Raw genomic sequence first — 13,795 nt, 5'->3', positions numbered from 1 at the left:
TGACCCCATAGCCAATGAAGGTCTTTCCAGGCTGTACTTAGCAAGGCCGGTATCCTGCACGAGTCTCTGCTGAGGTGTTGCCTCAGTGCTGTAAAGTAAAAGAAAAAGTTACACTTAAAACAAGAAATCTAATGGCAGAATAATATTTGCAAAAACTGAAATGTTCTGCCAGATTTTATATGCAGTCACTGATACCATACCGAGGTTTTTACCAGAAACACAATAAACAATGCAAAACATGGAATTTAAATGAAATTTGTTCCTTTCAGTGCAAAGCTATTACCACTGGGAGCTGGAATTTGGAACCAAAGCACTGTAATGTTGAGAGTAGGCAGTCCATATCGCCAACATGATCACATGTCATTCACAATTTTTTTCAATGTTCTGTTGTTCCCAGGAGCACATCTGCAATTGATGCTGTGCATAAAAGAAGAAAAAAATGCTTAGGGAGAGGTAATCTATTGAATTACCAGTTGACTATCATAACTGTTGCACAAGTGTTGTCCAAATTAAGGAGTGCTGAATGCCAAGTTGAATATATCACAGCCTGTCAAACACAATGCACCCAAAGGGCATTTTTGCTCTTGTAACAGCTGTAGCTCTCGACAGCTACACAAAGCACTGAGGTGAATGACTTTCCTTGCATCTGCTTAATCCTTGATGGGGCATAGTGTAGCCAGTCAGCTACATATGACTGCTCCTTCATAACTGACTGCAGCAATTTTTCTATCCCACAATTTTGTGAGCCATAATGAGAAATTTTAAACAGGTGGAAGATTAAAAAAAAGGATAAGTAATTAAATAATGACCAGTTACTGAAATGTCAAGGGTGTAAGGGCATTATGCACGATATTCTCTCTAAATTATTTCATCTGTTTATTGCCATTCGCACACTTTGTTTGCGTGCTTATAACAAACAAGCACTGACTGTTACTAGTTTGAATAACATGATGCGAATCTCTAGAACCTATTGGTATGCAAAGGAAAATTAAGCAGAGCAGTGGTCTTCAAGAAAGGCAAATTGAGGCTTCCAGCTACTAGTGATGCTCTGAAAGTGACGTGGCTGGGTCAGAATGACACCCGATACTGTGAACGCAAGGTTGTTGTGATGCACATGGGAAAGCAATATCTGGCCTCACACAAGTAATTCTATATCTCTCATGAGTTTCCACTGTTGCTACAACTGGCAGGGCCCGTCACCTTCGAGGAAAAAATACTTGAATGTCTGTTCTCCCAGCGGCCAGGAGAATTTCTCTGCTAAAATTTTTCCCGAATTCCCTTTGATTGGCTACAGAAAACCATGCGACAGTTTACCAAAACTGATTTAGGTATTCTCATGGTTGTCTTTCAAGAAATAAAGTGACCTTCATTCCGTACTGCACTGCAGTTCGAAATTTTCGCGAGCAGAAACTTGACTGCTCCTTGGGTTGCAAGTGCCTGCAAACAGGGCACTGCAAACACGGAGGAAAGCAGTAGGGATTTAATTTCAGATAGTCTTCATGTGAGCCAAATAACACCAGCAACTGCGGTGTGGAATGACAAAAATAATAAAAAGCAAAAGGACCAAACGGAGAAGGGAAACAACACACACCACTAGCGAGCTCAGTCTGCAAGCTCGAGACTTGAGAATGCGCACGAAGTGAAAACCACTGCAGCGTCTGATGGACTTTTTGTCGCCCTTGTGCAAGCTATCATTGATTGCTTCCACTGTCAGCTTTGTTGAGCCATATGGATTTTTAAAGCTTTACACGCCAAAGGTCTCAGGCACGGAGAAGGGCTGTAAAAAAAAAATAAGGGAGTACTCTCAGGGCACCTCTTTCTCTCTTCCTTCTTTCACTCCCACCTTCCTCCCTTCCCTTACAGTGCAGTTCAGGTGTCCAGCGAGATATGCGAGGCAGATACTGGGCCATTTCCTTTCCTCAAAAACAAAATTACCACTTTACCAATTTTATTCTCAAGCTGTAACTGACCGTTGGCAACAGCCAGATCAGTCTGGTGCTCCACCCGTCAGCGGCGAATATGAACTGTTCAAGAAAAACTCTGCGTGATATACAAGGAAATTAAATTGCTCTCATGTCAGTGTAAGTATACCCAGTCAGAATCAAGTGCGGGGAGAAGTACAGCCTAGAAATGCTCCTGCCTTCAGGTAGAACAGGCAGTGCCAAAATACTTAGCCACAATCTAATGGGACAACCAAGCCAGTGGCACAGAGTATGCCAACTGGTCTCATGAATCCAATAGGGTAGACCAGTTGGTTTAAATTGGATCATACAACTGGGAGGTCCAATTGGGGCATACAAGTGGACATTCTGATTGGAGCTTCCAACTGGAAAGCCTAATTGAAAGCCAATGATTTCCATGACTGAGATCTGCATACTGCTCTGTACAAGCACAGAACAGCGAAATAATGAGGTTCTTGCAAACAGATATTAGCAGCTTAATGTGCTGAATTGTTTGCATCATTTCCACCATTTCTGCAGTCGTGATTACGTACAACTTCACCCAATGGACCAGAGCCACTGGCTTCAGGAGGAAGGTCCAATGAATCTAGTATATAAGCACGAAGCAAAAGTTAGCTCCCGTGGCTTATGATTCATACATGCTTGCCTGTGGCCCACTCCGAGCTGCCACTCCACTTGGGAGCCAACAGTTCATCCACAGTTGTTATAGGCTCCAATTAGCTACACAAGCGGAACCAAATGGTTCCAGTTGCATGTTTCAATCTTATACAAGTGCATACAACTGGAACCCACTGGAATGTCCAATTGGATTCAGTTGTGTATTTGGAGGTACATTTGTATAACATTCCATTGCAATGCTCCTGGCATTCCAACTGGTTCCACAAACACAATTGGGAATGCCCAGTTGGACAGATTTTTTTTTTTTTTTTAGCTGGGATATATAATATCCCAATATAATATCCTGGAAATATTGTACTAAAAGTTTAGAGTAAAATCTCCTTTCACCTCAGGTCTGTCGAAGCACCTGTCGCGCGTTTCGATTGTGTTGTGGCGAGAGAGCTGTCCAAGCCGTACGTAAAAGGCACACAGGCACTTGCCGTCGCTTTTCGCCGACGTAACGATGAAGCGCGGTTTTGCGTGCATCCGTCGTGATACTGCTCGCTACAAGCGAGTACGAGATCATTCGCTCGGAGACCAAACTTGGAAATGACAGAAATACGCATTCACGCTTGGTTGTTTCTGTTCGCTGCCGGCGAAGATTGATGCGATGCACTAGCCGCTTTCTTTACACTTGTTGTTCCCGCTCATTGCCTGCGAAGCTCGATGCGATGCACTAGTCGCTTTCTTTACACTTGCACAATTTAAAAGTACACTTCTGACACCACTGTAATGTTTGACTGCGTCCGACTGCGTCATTTGGGCATGCAGAATGAGAGACTGCTGGTAATACCGACTCTACCGACCCGCTTCGCCTTGAACACATGGAGGAAGGAATGTTTGAACAAGTGGGTGGCGCCATGTTGTTTACTGGCTGTCATAGCAACTGTAGTACCCATAGAGTTTTAACTCTATGGTAGTACCGTAGTAACGTTCACATCAGAAAATCATATATCGTTGAGTTTATTTGTAGTTATTGTTACTTGATTTGTGAAATGTTTGTTATATTTTAATTGATTTTTTAATGCGTAAAACAAAGTTTATTGTCGCAATCTGGCGTAGCCAATTGGCGGCTTCCTTGGCGTGCCGGCCGGTCCTGGGCTGCGTATCCGACAGTTCCGATTCCCGACGCCCAACCATTCCTGCGCCACCTGCGCTGCTGTGAACATCGTCCTGCCGCGCCGAGCAGGTGAAACAAAGCATGGCAGCGACCAAGGCGGAGTGTGGTGAGAGCAGCGGGAGCACCGGCATCGCAGCGACTGATTCGTCGACCGGTGAGAGTGAAACGCTGGAAGGTCGTGCAGCTGCCATCCAGGAAAAGTTGGACAACACCTACCGGCAGATAGTGTTCCTTGACCAGCAAATCCGTGACCTGAAACGCCTGTACAAGCGTGCCGAGAAGAACAACAAGTACGCCTTTCGCTACAACATCCGCATGAAGATGTCGATCGCAAGCGGCATAAAGATGATGTACTACCACTACGCCAACACCAAAGTGGCCGAACTCGAACGCATCACGACGCAGATGGAAGAAGCGCGTTCAACAGCTAGCGACACTTCGGATGGCGATAGGGTGTAGTCGTGGCTGGCGTGACTTTATTTTGTGGTGGAACGATGTGTCTCAGTGTCAACTTGTTGTTCTTCGGTTAGGCTTCCTGGCCCAGAACGCAGAGTTCGATGGAGGAGGACGTGAAAAGACAGCAAAAAGGCACCGAGTAGAAAGGTTTAAAACTTGTGCAGCGAGGACTCATTGTGCCAGCGTTGGACGTTTGAAGTGAGGCGTTGACGTAAGATATCCCCAGCGTTGCGTTTGAGCTGACTGTGAGGGACACCCCTTCTTGCTCCGTATTCCGTTATCCGTGGATGTGCGCGTTCGTAGTGTACAGATTGTGCTCATCCTTGTTCCCGAGTCTGTTTCGCGCTTGTATGCGTATTCATGGTGTACAGATTAGTAAACCTCCTTGTTGTAAGCAATGGCGTTTGTTACCCGAGAATCTCTAAAAGAAGAAAAAAAAAGGGGGGGGGGGGGGGGGGGACTTCATATCTTTATTTGGTCAGATTTGTTGAAGGACGCAGGAGAGATAGTGCTAGAAAAACTAGTCACCCTGTATAAGCAATGCCTTGTGACCTCGAGCGTACCAGAAGCTTGGAAGAAATCTAACATTATCTTAATTCATAAGAAAGGAGACGTCAAGAACTTGAAAAATTCGACTGGTTAGCTTACTGTCAGTTGCCTACAAGGTATTTACTAAGGTAATTGCTAATAGAGTCAAGACAACCTTAGACTTCAGTCAACCTAATGATCAGGCAGGCTTTCGTAAAGGATACTCGACAATAGACCATATTCACGCTATCAATCAGGTGATGGAGAAATGCGCAGAATATAACCAACCCCTTTATATAGCCTTCATTGATTACGAGAAAGCATTCGACTCAGTGGAAACCTTGGCTGTCATGCAGGCATTGCGGAATCAGGGTGTAGATTAGTGTTATGTGAAAATATTGGAAGATATAACGATTGCACAGCTACCATAGTCCTCCCTAAAGTCAGCAATAAAATTCCAATGAGGAAAGGTGTCCGGCTCGGAGACACGATCTCGCCCATGCTATTCACCGCCTGTTTGCAGGAGGTATTCTGGGGCCTGAAATGGGAACAGTTGGGATAAGAGTTAATGGAGAATACCTGAGTAATTTGCGATTCGTTGATGACATTGCCTTGCTAAGTCACTCAGGACATGAACTGCAAAGCATGATCAATGAGTTAGACAGGCAGAGCAGAACGGTGGGGTTAAAAATTAACATGCAGAAAATCAAAGTAATGCTCAACAGTCTAGCAAGGGAACAGCAGTTCGCAATTGGTAGCGAGGTACTGACTGTAGTACTGATCACGAAAGGGAAATAACTGGAAGAGTAAGAATGGGGTGGAGCGCATATGGCAGGTTATCTCAGATCATGAATGGCAGTTTACCAATATCCCACATGAGAAGAGTATACAACAGCTGTCTTACCGGTACTCGGCTGTGGAGCGGAAACGTGGAGGCTGACGAAAAGTGTTCAGCTTAAGTTAAGGACAACGCAGCGAGCTATGGAAAGAAAAATGATAGGTGTAGCGTTAAGAGATCGGAAGCGGGCAGAGTGGGTGAGGGAACAAGCACGTTTTAGTGATATCCTAGTCGAAATCAAGAGGAAGAAATGGGCTTGGGCAGGGCATGTAATGCGAAGGCAAGATAACCGCTGGTCCTCAAGGGTAACGGAGTGGATTCCAAGAGAAAGCAAACGTAGCAGGGGACGGCAGAAAGTAAGGTGGGCGGATGAGATCAAGAAGTCTGCGGGGATACGGTGGCCGCAGCTGGCAGAGGACAGGGTTGACTGGCGAGACATGGGAGAGGCCCTGCAGTGGGCGAACTCAGGCTGATGATGATTTGGTTGGCGCCATTTATTTTTCGTCAAGGCGGATGCAACTTAAGTGTGCAGTGGTGCTCCACTCACATCAGGACCACCGCATAGAATTCCTCCACGTCGAAAAGGTAAACAGATTGACAACAGTGCTACGGAACGAGGACAGAAGGAACACGAAAAACACAGGACGGCGCTGTTTTTCGTGTTCCTTCTGTCCTCGTTCCGTACCGCTGTGGTGAATCTGTTTATTGAGCATGAACCAACTAGCCCACACCAGAATCCTCTTAGAACGAAAAGGTAGTTCGTTGTTGAAACTTTTTTTGCTACCTGAACAAGAAGTTTATCACAAGAAAAAAAAAGCTCTGATATTGACACCTGGGTTTTTAACGTAGTCGAACATTAAAAAGAGCTTATTTCGTTTACTGTTGTGATTAGCCAGCGGAGTGAAACAGGACGCCATGGACCGTGGCCCAATGTTACCAGCTGCTGCCCTTTTAATTTGTATCCTACTACAAGTGATGGCAGCCTTGCGGCCAAGTTGGCACCTTTTTCAGGATTGTCTGGATAGGGCAAGAGGCACTTATTAACACGACAGCCTCAAAGGGCCCGTTCTCCAGAAATTCTGATGTCGGCGTTTTCGGCATCAGCGTTGTGAGCAGAAAATGATGGGCATGGCTCGGGCAGGTGATCCCCAGAGAGCAGCCTAGGAGGCAGGTGGGCCACCCTAGGTCACGTGACCTTGCAGCGACAGCACAACCTGCCCACTGAATAGCTAACTGCTCGCCATGGGGGGGGGGGCAGTTAAATTAATGACTGGTCGCTCGGGAAGAGGAACCTGGATCGCACAAGGCCCACCGCTGGGAGCACATGCCATCGCAGGACAGTGGCGCATAGCTTAACTACTGCGCCAGGAGGGGTATGAGAACTCCTAGGGATCTATGAATGTAAAGTCAAGAATGAATTTCTGCATATATGGTAATCAACCCATTACACTATTGCATCATGCCCTTATAGGCGGAAAGTGTCCCCTCCAATCTTTTTTTTTTAGAATTTATTGTCCTTTCGCCCCTTCTGTACCCCTTGCCTCTTGGAGCATTGTTCGCTCCCCAGTAACAATGCTCTGCCATTATTTCTTATTGTGCATTCTGGTGTCAAGTGTGATGCTACTGGTCAGCCAACTTTGTGACTTTTTGCAGATATGAGGTCAGCCGCAAAAGTTTGCTGGATCTGCGATGACGGCGGAGTGAAGGATGGATGGACGGGTGGATGGATGGGAGTGCCCCCTTTGAAACGGGGTGGTGGCAGTTGCCACCACGCTCAGCTTTTCGTTCTTTATTTCTGTTCAACTGTGTTGCTAATTCTTATTAAGATTCGCCATATTTTTTCACTACGGTTTCCTACACTTCTAACCTTATGCCACATCTCTGCTTTTCAGCCACCAATCCTCCAATCGCTTTTTGCTAACTTCCACTCCAGATTTATTTACATGGCCATTGTTATTTATATAACTGGTAGGGCCTCAGGAAGAGTGACTGTGCCTGCATCGACATCCGGATGGATACCATCACATTTGAGTATGAGGTGTTCAATTGTTTCCACAATTGCTGAAATTTTTTTGTAGCTGCACGTTCTAGGACACCCTCGTGTCCTCGTGTGTGTGTTTCCTCGTCTTGTGTCCTTGTGTAGCATGCGCTGTTGAAAAAATTACCCTGACCTAGCTTCAAAAAGTATAGGGCACTGCCTCTTGAGTTATCATAGAAAAATTCTTTCCTGATCTGCCTTTTCCAGTATCGATATAATTTTACACTATGCTTCTTTTCCATTGAATTAATCCAGTTTTTAACTTCCGCGTTTCTAATCTGTCGTTTAATGCTCTTTCTTTCTCCGTCCTGAACGAAAACTGCACTGCTGCGCCATCTGGTGTCACAGAGCGCTGGTGGGTGCAATAACGACACTTTATTGGTGTTTCCAGGTTTTATTATGTTCCAGAAGAGTTTTAGATTGGTCTTCAAAATGTTCAGGGGGCTACTTTAAAGAAGGTGGATTTAGTAGACTTCAGTGCTCGTTAATGTGCTGAAGCAGCTGTCTTGTATGCTGTCCAATGGGAAGGTTTTAGTGAATGCTCAGCAGTTCGAAAAAGTCTTCTTTTTGTTTTTAAATATCTGTTATAGCATGGAAATTGGAGTACACATGCCGAAGAGGGATAAGACGAATCAGTTAAGACACTTTATTACAGCACACGCACCAGTTTCTTTCTATACGAGCGCTCGAAATAACCTGGTAAGAAAATATCTAAAAAGGAGCCCAGTTATTAAGGGCTACAAAATGAGCTTTGCTATAGTTCCTAATTGTCTTGGAGTGTTTTCACTATGGTGCATGTGATAAATCGAATGTGAAATGCATGGTATCGTGATCGCTCAAGTCAGGCATATGTATTACGTGTGACATGGTATCTTCAGATGATGTTAGTGCAAGATGTAGACAGGCGGAGAGGCTATATACTAAAGGCTCCGCCTTCTAAAGAACAGGTCTGCGAGCCATGGTCTCGCCTGACGAGTGACAAATCCCGTCTTATAAAAACACCGGTTTATTCCGGATACACAAAAAGCACTTTGCTAAAACACAACATTGGATGACAACATTACAATTTCAGTATAAACATATTTTAAACTCTTTGTGTCTAAGAAACAATGAACCATGCAATCATTCTCACAACAAGCTAACAATTTAAAGAAGGAATATGAACTCTTCATGCATCTTTCAAAAATATAAACGAAGACACAAACAGGAGTCAAAGAGCAGACATTTTAATGGCAAAGCGGCAATACTGGGGAACTGATGGTTGTTTTTATGGGAGGGACTAGTTTGAGCTTATGGATAGCGGCAGCTTAAAGAAAGCTGGCGTATTTTAACTATGATGAACTTCACTGTCCTTCACATTATACAAAGGCTACCGCACAATTCAGAATGAGTTTCTTCACACGGTAGACCTCAGAATAAAGTCGTCCACGATGTCACTGAGATTTATTTTGCGTGCGAGCTCTTTGTGCCCTTAGAGAAGTTATGCTGCCCCCTGACCTCATCTATGCTATGCTATCTATGTGAGCTATGGAAAGAAAAATGATTAGTGTAACGTTAAGGGATCAAAAGCGGGCGGAGTGGGTGAGGGAACAAACGTGGGTTAATGACATCCTAGTGGAAATCAAGAGGGAGAAATGGGCTTGGGCAGGGCATGTAATGCGAAGGCAAGATAACCGGTGCTCCTTAAGGGTAACGGAGTGGATTCCGAGAGAGGGCAAGTGTAGCAAGGGGTGGCAGAAAGTTGGGTGGGCAGATGAGATTAAGAAATTTGCGGGGATAGGGTGGCCGCAGCTGGCAAAAGGACAGGGTTATTTGGAGGGACATGGGAGAGGCCTTTGCCCTGCAGTGGGCATAGTGAGGCTGATGATGATGATGATAACCCCATCTCAATCTCCAGGGGAGATGGGGGACTTGAACCCTCCAGCCCCCCGCAGTTGGCATCTATGGTTGCCATTGTAAGCATCTTGTTACACCACCAAGTAACTACAGAACACATTGCTGCTGGCTATGTTTGTTAAACCAGGGTCTGTTGGTACTTTCTTTACAGTCATGAAATTTCTGCAAAACACTGCAGGAAAGAGCTCTATGTGCTTCTAAGAGTGTGGAAGGCACAGCCTTCTGTTTGTAAGAAAAGCCAGCCTCAGAGAGTACCAGTGTTTTGTTCCTTGGTGGAGCCAGGCACACAAGCATTGAGAAATTGTGTCTGTACACAGTGACCGCATCACAGTGATCCCACTACACAGCCTTCTATTTATAGAGTGGTCTCAGTATGCATGGCATCTGAGATTACAATAGTAGACATGCAAAAAGCACTATATGAAATCACGTCTGCCCAGATTGACCATGCCGTGGCTGGGCTGAAATCCGAGAACACAGCCTTCTATTCGTACAGAAATCACCTCTTTTCAGTACACATGTGGCCTAGGAGTCGACCGGAAGGGAAATGAGAAGCCCGTTACGACATGCCAACAGCCACTGAAACCAAGGAGCCTAGTGGAATGTTTCTTTTTTTAAATTTGTGGTGTTGATCAATAGGAGCTTAACAGTGCAATTATTTCACTGCTTAAAGTTAATTGATTAGAAAGGAGAAGGAAAAACAACCACATGCCACAGGTGGGATTTGAACCCACGACTTCCGAATTTTGCATCCGGTGCTCTGCCAACTGAGCTACAGCAATGGTTGTATTATCGTCTTACTGCTCTGTACAACAGACGCTGTGGCTATACAGAAGCATGGAACTTGTTTACGAGTTATGCCTTCACTGTGTGAACAACAAGTAACTGTATTAAGTGATTGTTTCTACTCTGCTCGACTTCACAAACACTCTTTGTGAGACTTGTGGTGCAGCTGTTCTTCTAATGTGCATCAGTTCTTGGCACCACAGCAGCTTGCTATCCTCCCCTTTTGGTGCTGCTTGAGGGGGTGGGGGCAGGAGTTTATGACCAGTGAAAGCTATCAAAGGATCACTGTTTAAGCCGAGAATGCAATGAGGGCTTAATGTTGGAGTGTTCCAGCATCACTGCAGGCAGTGCATATCTTGAAAGCCATGTGAACTCCACTAATGTCCTCACTCACAACCATTTGAAGTGCAATACACTGCATGCTTTACATTCTTTTATTCGCTCGATAATGAATGTAGCTTGTGGTTTGTTATTCTGGCCAGTGAATGTGGAAGCAGATTTCAGATACTCGTGGCCTGATGACAGAATTCCAGGCCAGTTGCTACTGAACTCTATTGCTGTTGAATTTGTGCAAAATGCTATCAGCGCAGATTCCTTGCAGCTTTCAGTGTGTATCTCATTTGTGGTTTTAATGCAGAGTAGAGATGATGTTAATCTCTTAAAGCGAGAATGAGGACAAGTTTAGCTTGGTCTCTGTCAGTTGATTATCTCGTTGTCATGACAAAGAGGCTACTTGCACTGAAAACAGCTTTTATAAGAGCCGTTGCGGTGGCTCAGTGGTTATGGCGCTCAGCTGCTGACCTGAAAGACGCGGGTTCGATCCCGACCACGCCGGTAGAATTTCTATGGAGGCAAAATTCTAGAGGCCCGTGTACTTCGCAATGTCAGTACACGTACGTTAAAGAACCCCCCGTGGTCAAAATTTCCGGAGCTTCTCACTACGGTGTCCCTCATAGTCTGAGTTGCTTTGAGGCGACCCCATAAACCTTAAACCCAAGCTTTTATAAGCTATGAAAGGCCCAAAAAATTCAATGCTTACCAGAGTGCGTATCAGAACTTTGCAAGAACGGAACTGTGCTGAGCCTGCTTACTGATCACCAGTCATTTTTAAATCATGCTGCAATGACAACTCGCGGCTTAGCAGTTTAACAGCACCACTATTGGCTACAGTGTCCTTGCATGTTAATCAGATGCAGTGTAAACACAGTTAAGGAGACTGAGAATATGCAGCAACATCTGTCCTGGATTTATTGATGCTTTGTTGGCGGCGAGCACCACCTTGCAATTGCTTGCGATAGTTATGCCTTGTCTTATTTATGGCCATTCCATTAATGTTAACTAATTTTGATCAAGTCCCCAAACATCATATCTTTGTAATTATTTTCCACCACTGATCTCCATTGCGACCCCATTTCATTTGCTGATCGTTTCAAACCCAAAGCTTCCGCCATGCCAGCTCGATGGTTTGGAATGAACAAAGGCCTGCGCGCCTGGGGCGTCTTCGTTTACTCCCATCTTCCTCCCTTCCCGTAGGCGAGGTTCAGGTGTCCAACGAGATCTGCGAGAGAGAGATACATTTCCTTTCCTCAAAAACCAATTTACCGTCGAGCAAGGCATAGAAGAACTTGCTTAGGGGCTAGTTGGTTCATGATTGAAGTTCAGAATGGCGCAAAAGACACAACACAGGAAAAATAGGGGATGACACAAAGAGCGCCTACTACCAACTGAATTTATTGCGGAATAAGGCCCTCTTTTATAAGGCAAGACATATCAAACACGAACCGGAAGCAGAAAAAACACATATTCATGGTTTGAATTCACATTTCGCAACACCATCGGCAGAAAAGAAAAAACTACAAGAACAAAAAAAAGAAAAAAAACAGAATCTAGAACTATACGTGGCCGTCTAAGAAACCCAGCTCCTGGCGGCAGAGTTTAATCGATGAAGTGCTATAATGCACGTGGACCCAGCTTTCTGTATATGGTATGCTTCTATAATCTATCTTTCAAATCGCTCCCTCCCTCTGTCTAAACGTTGCCTGTTCCAGTATCGGTCCGCAAGCTCTGCATTCCCTACAGTGATCCGGCAGGTTGCCCCTGTCATTGTTTTTAATTGTTCTCCTGTGCTCACTAGCTCTCTCGTTGAAACACCGGCCAGTCTGGCCAATGTAGGCGGATCCACAGCTGAGCGGTATGCGATATACGACTTCGGACTTGCATTCGGTGAACCGTATCTGATGTTTGATAGCGCATCTTCGGGGTCGTCTGTTCATCATGGAGCAAATTTTTGCAAGCTTGCATGGTGCTGAAAACAACACATTTACACCAAATCGACCCCCTACCTTCTTGATATTGTGCGCTATCTTATGCATGTACGGTATTACCACCATAGGCCTCTTGTCTTCCTGCTTGCTTTGCGTATCACCGCTAGAAGTGGCCTTGATTCTTTGAAGCAGAGATTCACATATCGCTGTTATCATCAGATACGGGTAGCCAGCACTACCCAGTCTCACTAGCTGCTTGTCAAAGCCAGCCTGCACACAATGATCGCAGGATTTCGAGAGAGCTGCGTGTAGGCACGTGATGGCAATGCTGCGTCTAACCAGTTTGGAGTGGGCACTGCTGAACGGCATGAGGCTTTTCGTAGAACGGGGGTTGTATAGAGCCGAACTGGCGATGGCGTTCTGTGAACTCCCTGGCAGCGTTGCAAGACGCTGTCGCGTTCCACTCTTAGAGGCGAAGCTTAACATCTTAACAACACATCAGTGACACAAGCAATCGCACTTAAGGTCGACAAAGTGCCCCTCTAAATTTTTTGAAGTTGTCGCTTCAGAAATGAGAAGTGCTTATTCCTGTTTCTGAAGTGGCAGCTTCAGTACCCTATAACTCAAGTTCTATGATAGCCAGGATGATAATTTTACCCTTATTGCATTCCTTGATATAAAGAGAACCCAATGGCATACACTTAGCGAGTTTCCCGCAGCAAATTTTCTTCAATACTCTTCGCAAAATACTTGCATAAAGAGTGCATAAGTGCTCAAGGAATTGTACATGAAATTAAATGACATATCTAGAATCATTGCACAGCGATACATGCGCCCTGAAAATTTCACAACTATGGCTTGGCTTTGGTTAAGCCTAGTAGGTTGCGAAAGTATAGTGCCTAGAATATTCTAGGCACTATTATAGAGGCTAGAGCACTATAGCGAAAGCGAGCGCAGCGCCTCTAAAGCCTGGCCCGCATGGAGCGTTTTTTACCCGCGAAATCGCGTCGCGCGCCCAACGCCCGCGCCGGCGTCGACGAATTCACTCCCGCATGGTATGCAGCCGAGCGGCGTTTTTTCGCCCAGGTATGCGATGCGCGCAGGTGTGCGATGCGCGCAGGTGTGCGATGCGCGCAGGTGTGCGATGCGCGCGCCCCCTGTCTCCTGTGGGTCAAGCTTGCCCTCTCATGCTCAAGCCCTCTCATGCTTAAGCCCCCTCTTCTTGCGTCACTGCAGAGCCTTTTCGTGGGG

General features: G+C 45.5%; 1 protein-coding gene across 1 annotated transcript; it reads left to right on the top strand.

Annotated features, from left to right (window-relative positions):
• The first annotated feature begins 3,718 nt into the window (after window positions 1-3,718).
• Window positions 3,719-4,592, top strand: LOC149345953 (uncharacterized). Its single transcript, XM_089586290.1, has one exon. The coding sequence runs from the start codon at window positions 3,820-3,822 to the stop codon at window positions 4,195-4,197; it is 378 nt and encodes a 125-aa protein (XP_089442416.1). The 5' UTR covers window positions 3,719-3,819; the 3' UTR covers window positions 4,198-4,592.
• Window positions 4,593-13,795: the final 9,203 nt, after the last annotated feature.

This window comes from Amblyomma mixtum, chromosome 4, assembly GCF_055824585.1.
Source record: "Amblyomma mixtum isolate Tamu chromosome 4, ASM5582458v1, whole genome shotgun sequence".
Classification (NCBI taxonomy): Eukaryota; Metazoa; Arthropoda; class Arachnida; order Ixodida; family Ixodidae; genus Amblyomma; species Amblyomma mixtum.
The sequence above is the reverse complement of the archived record's forward strand: the minus strand, read 5'-3'. Positions and strand labels throughout refer to the sequence as shown.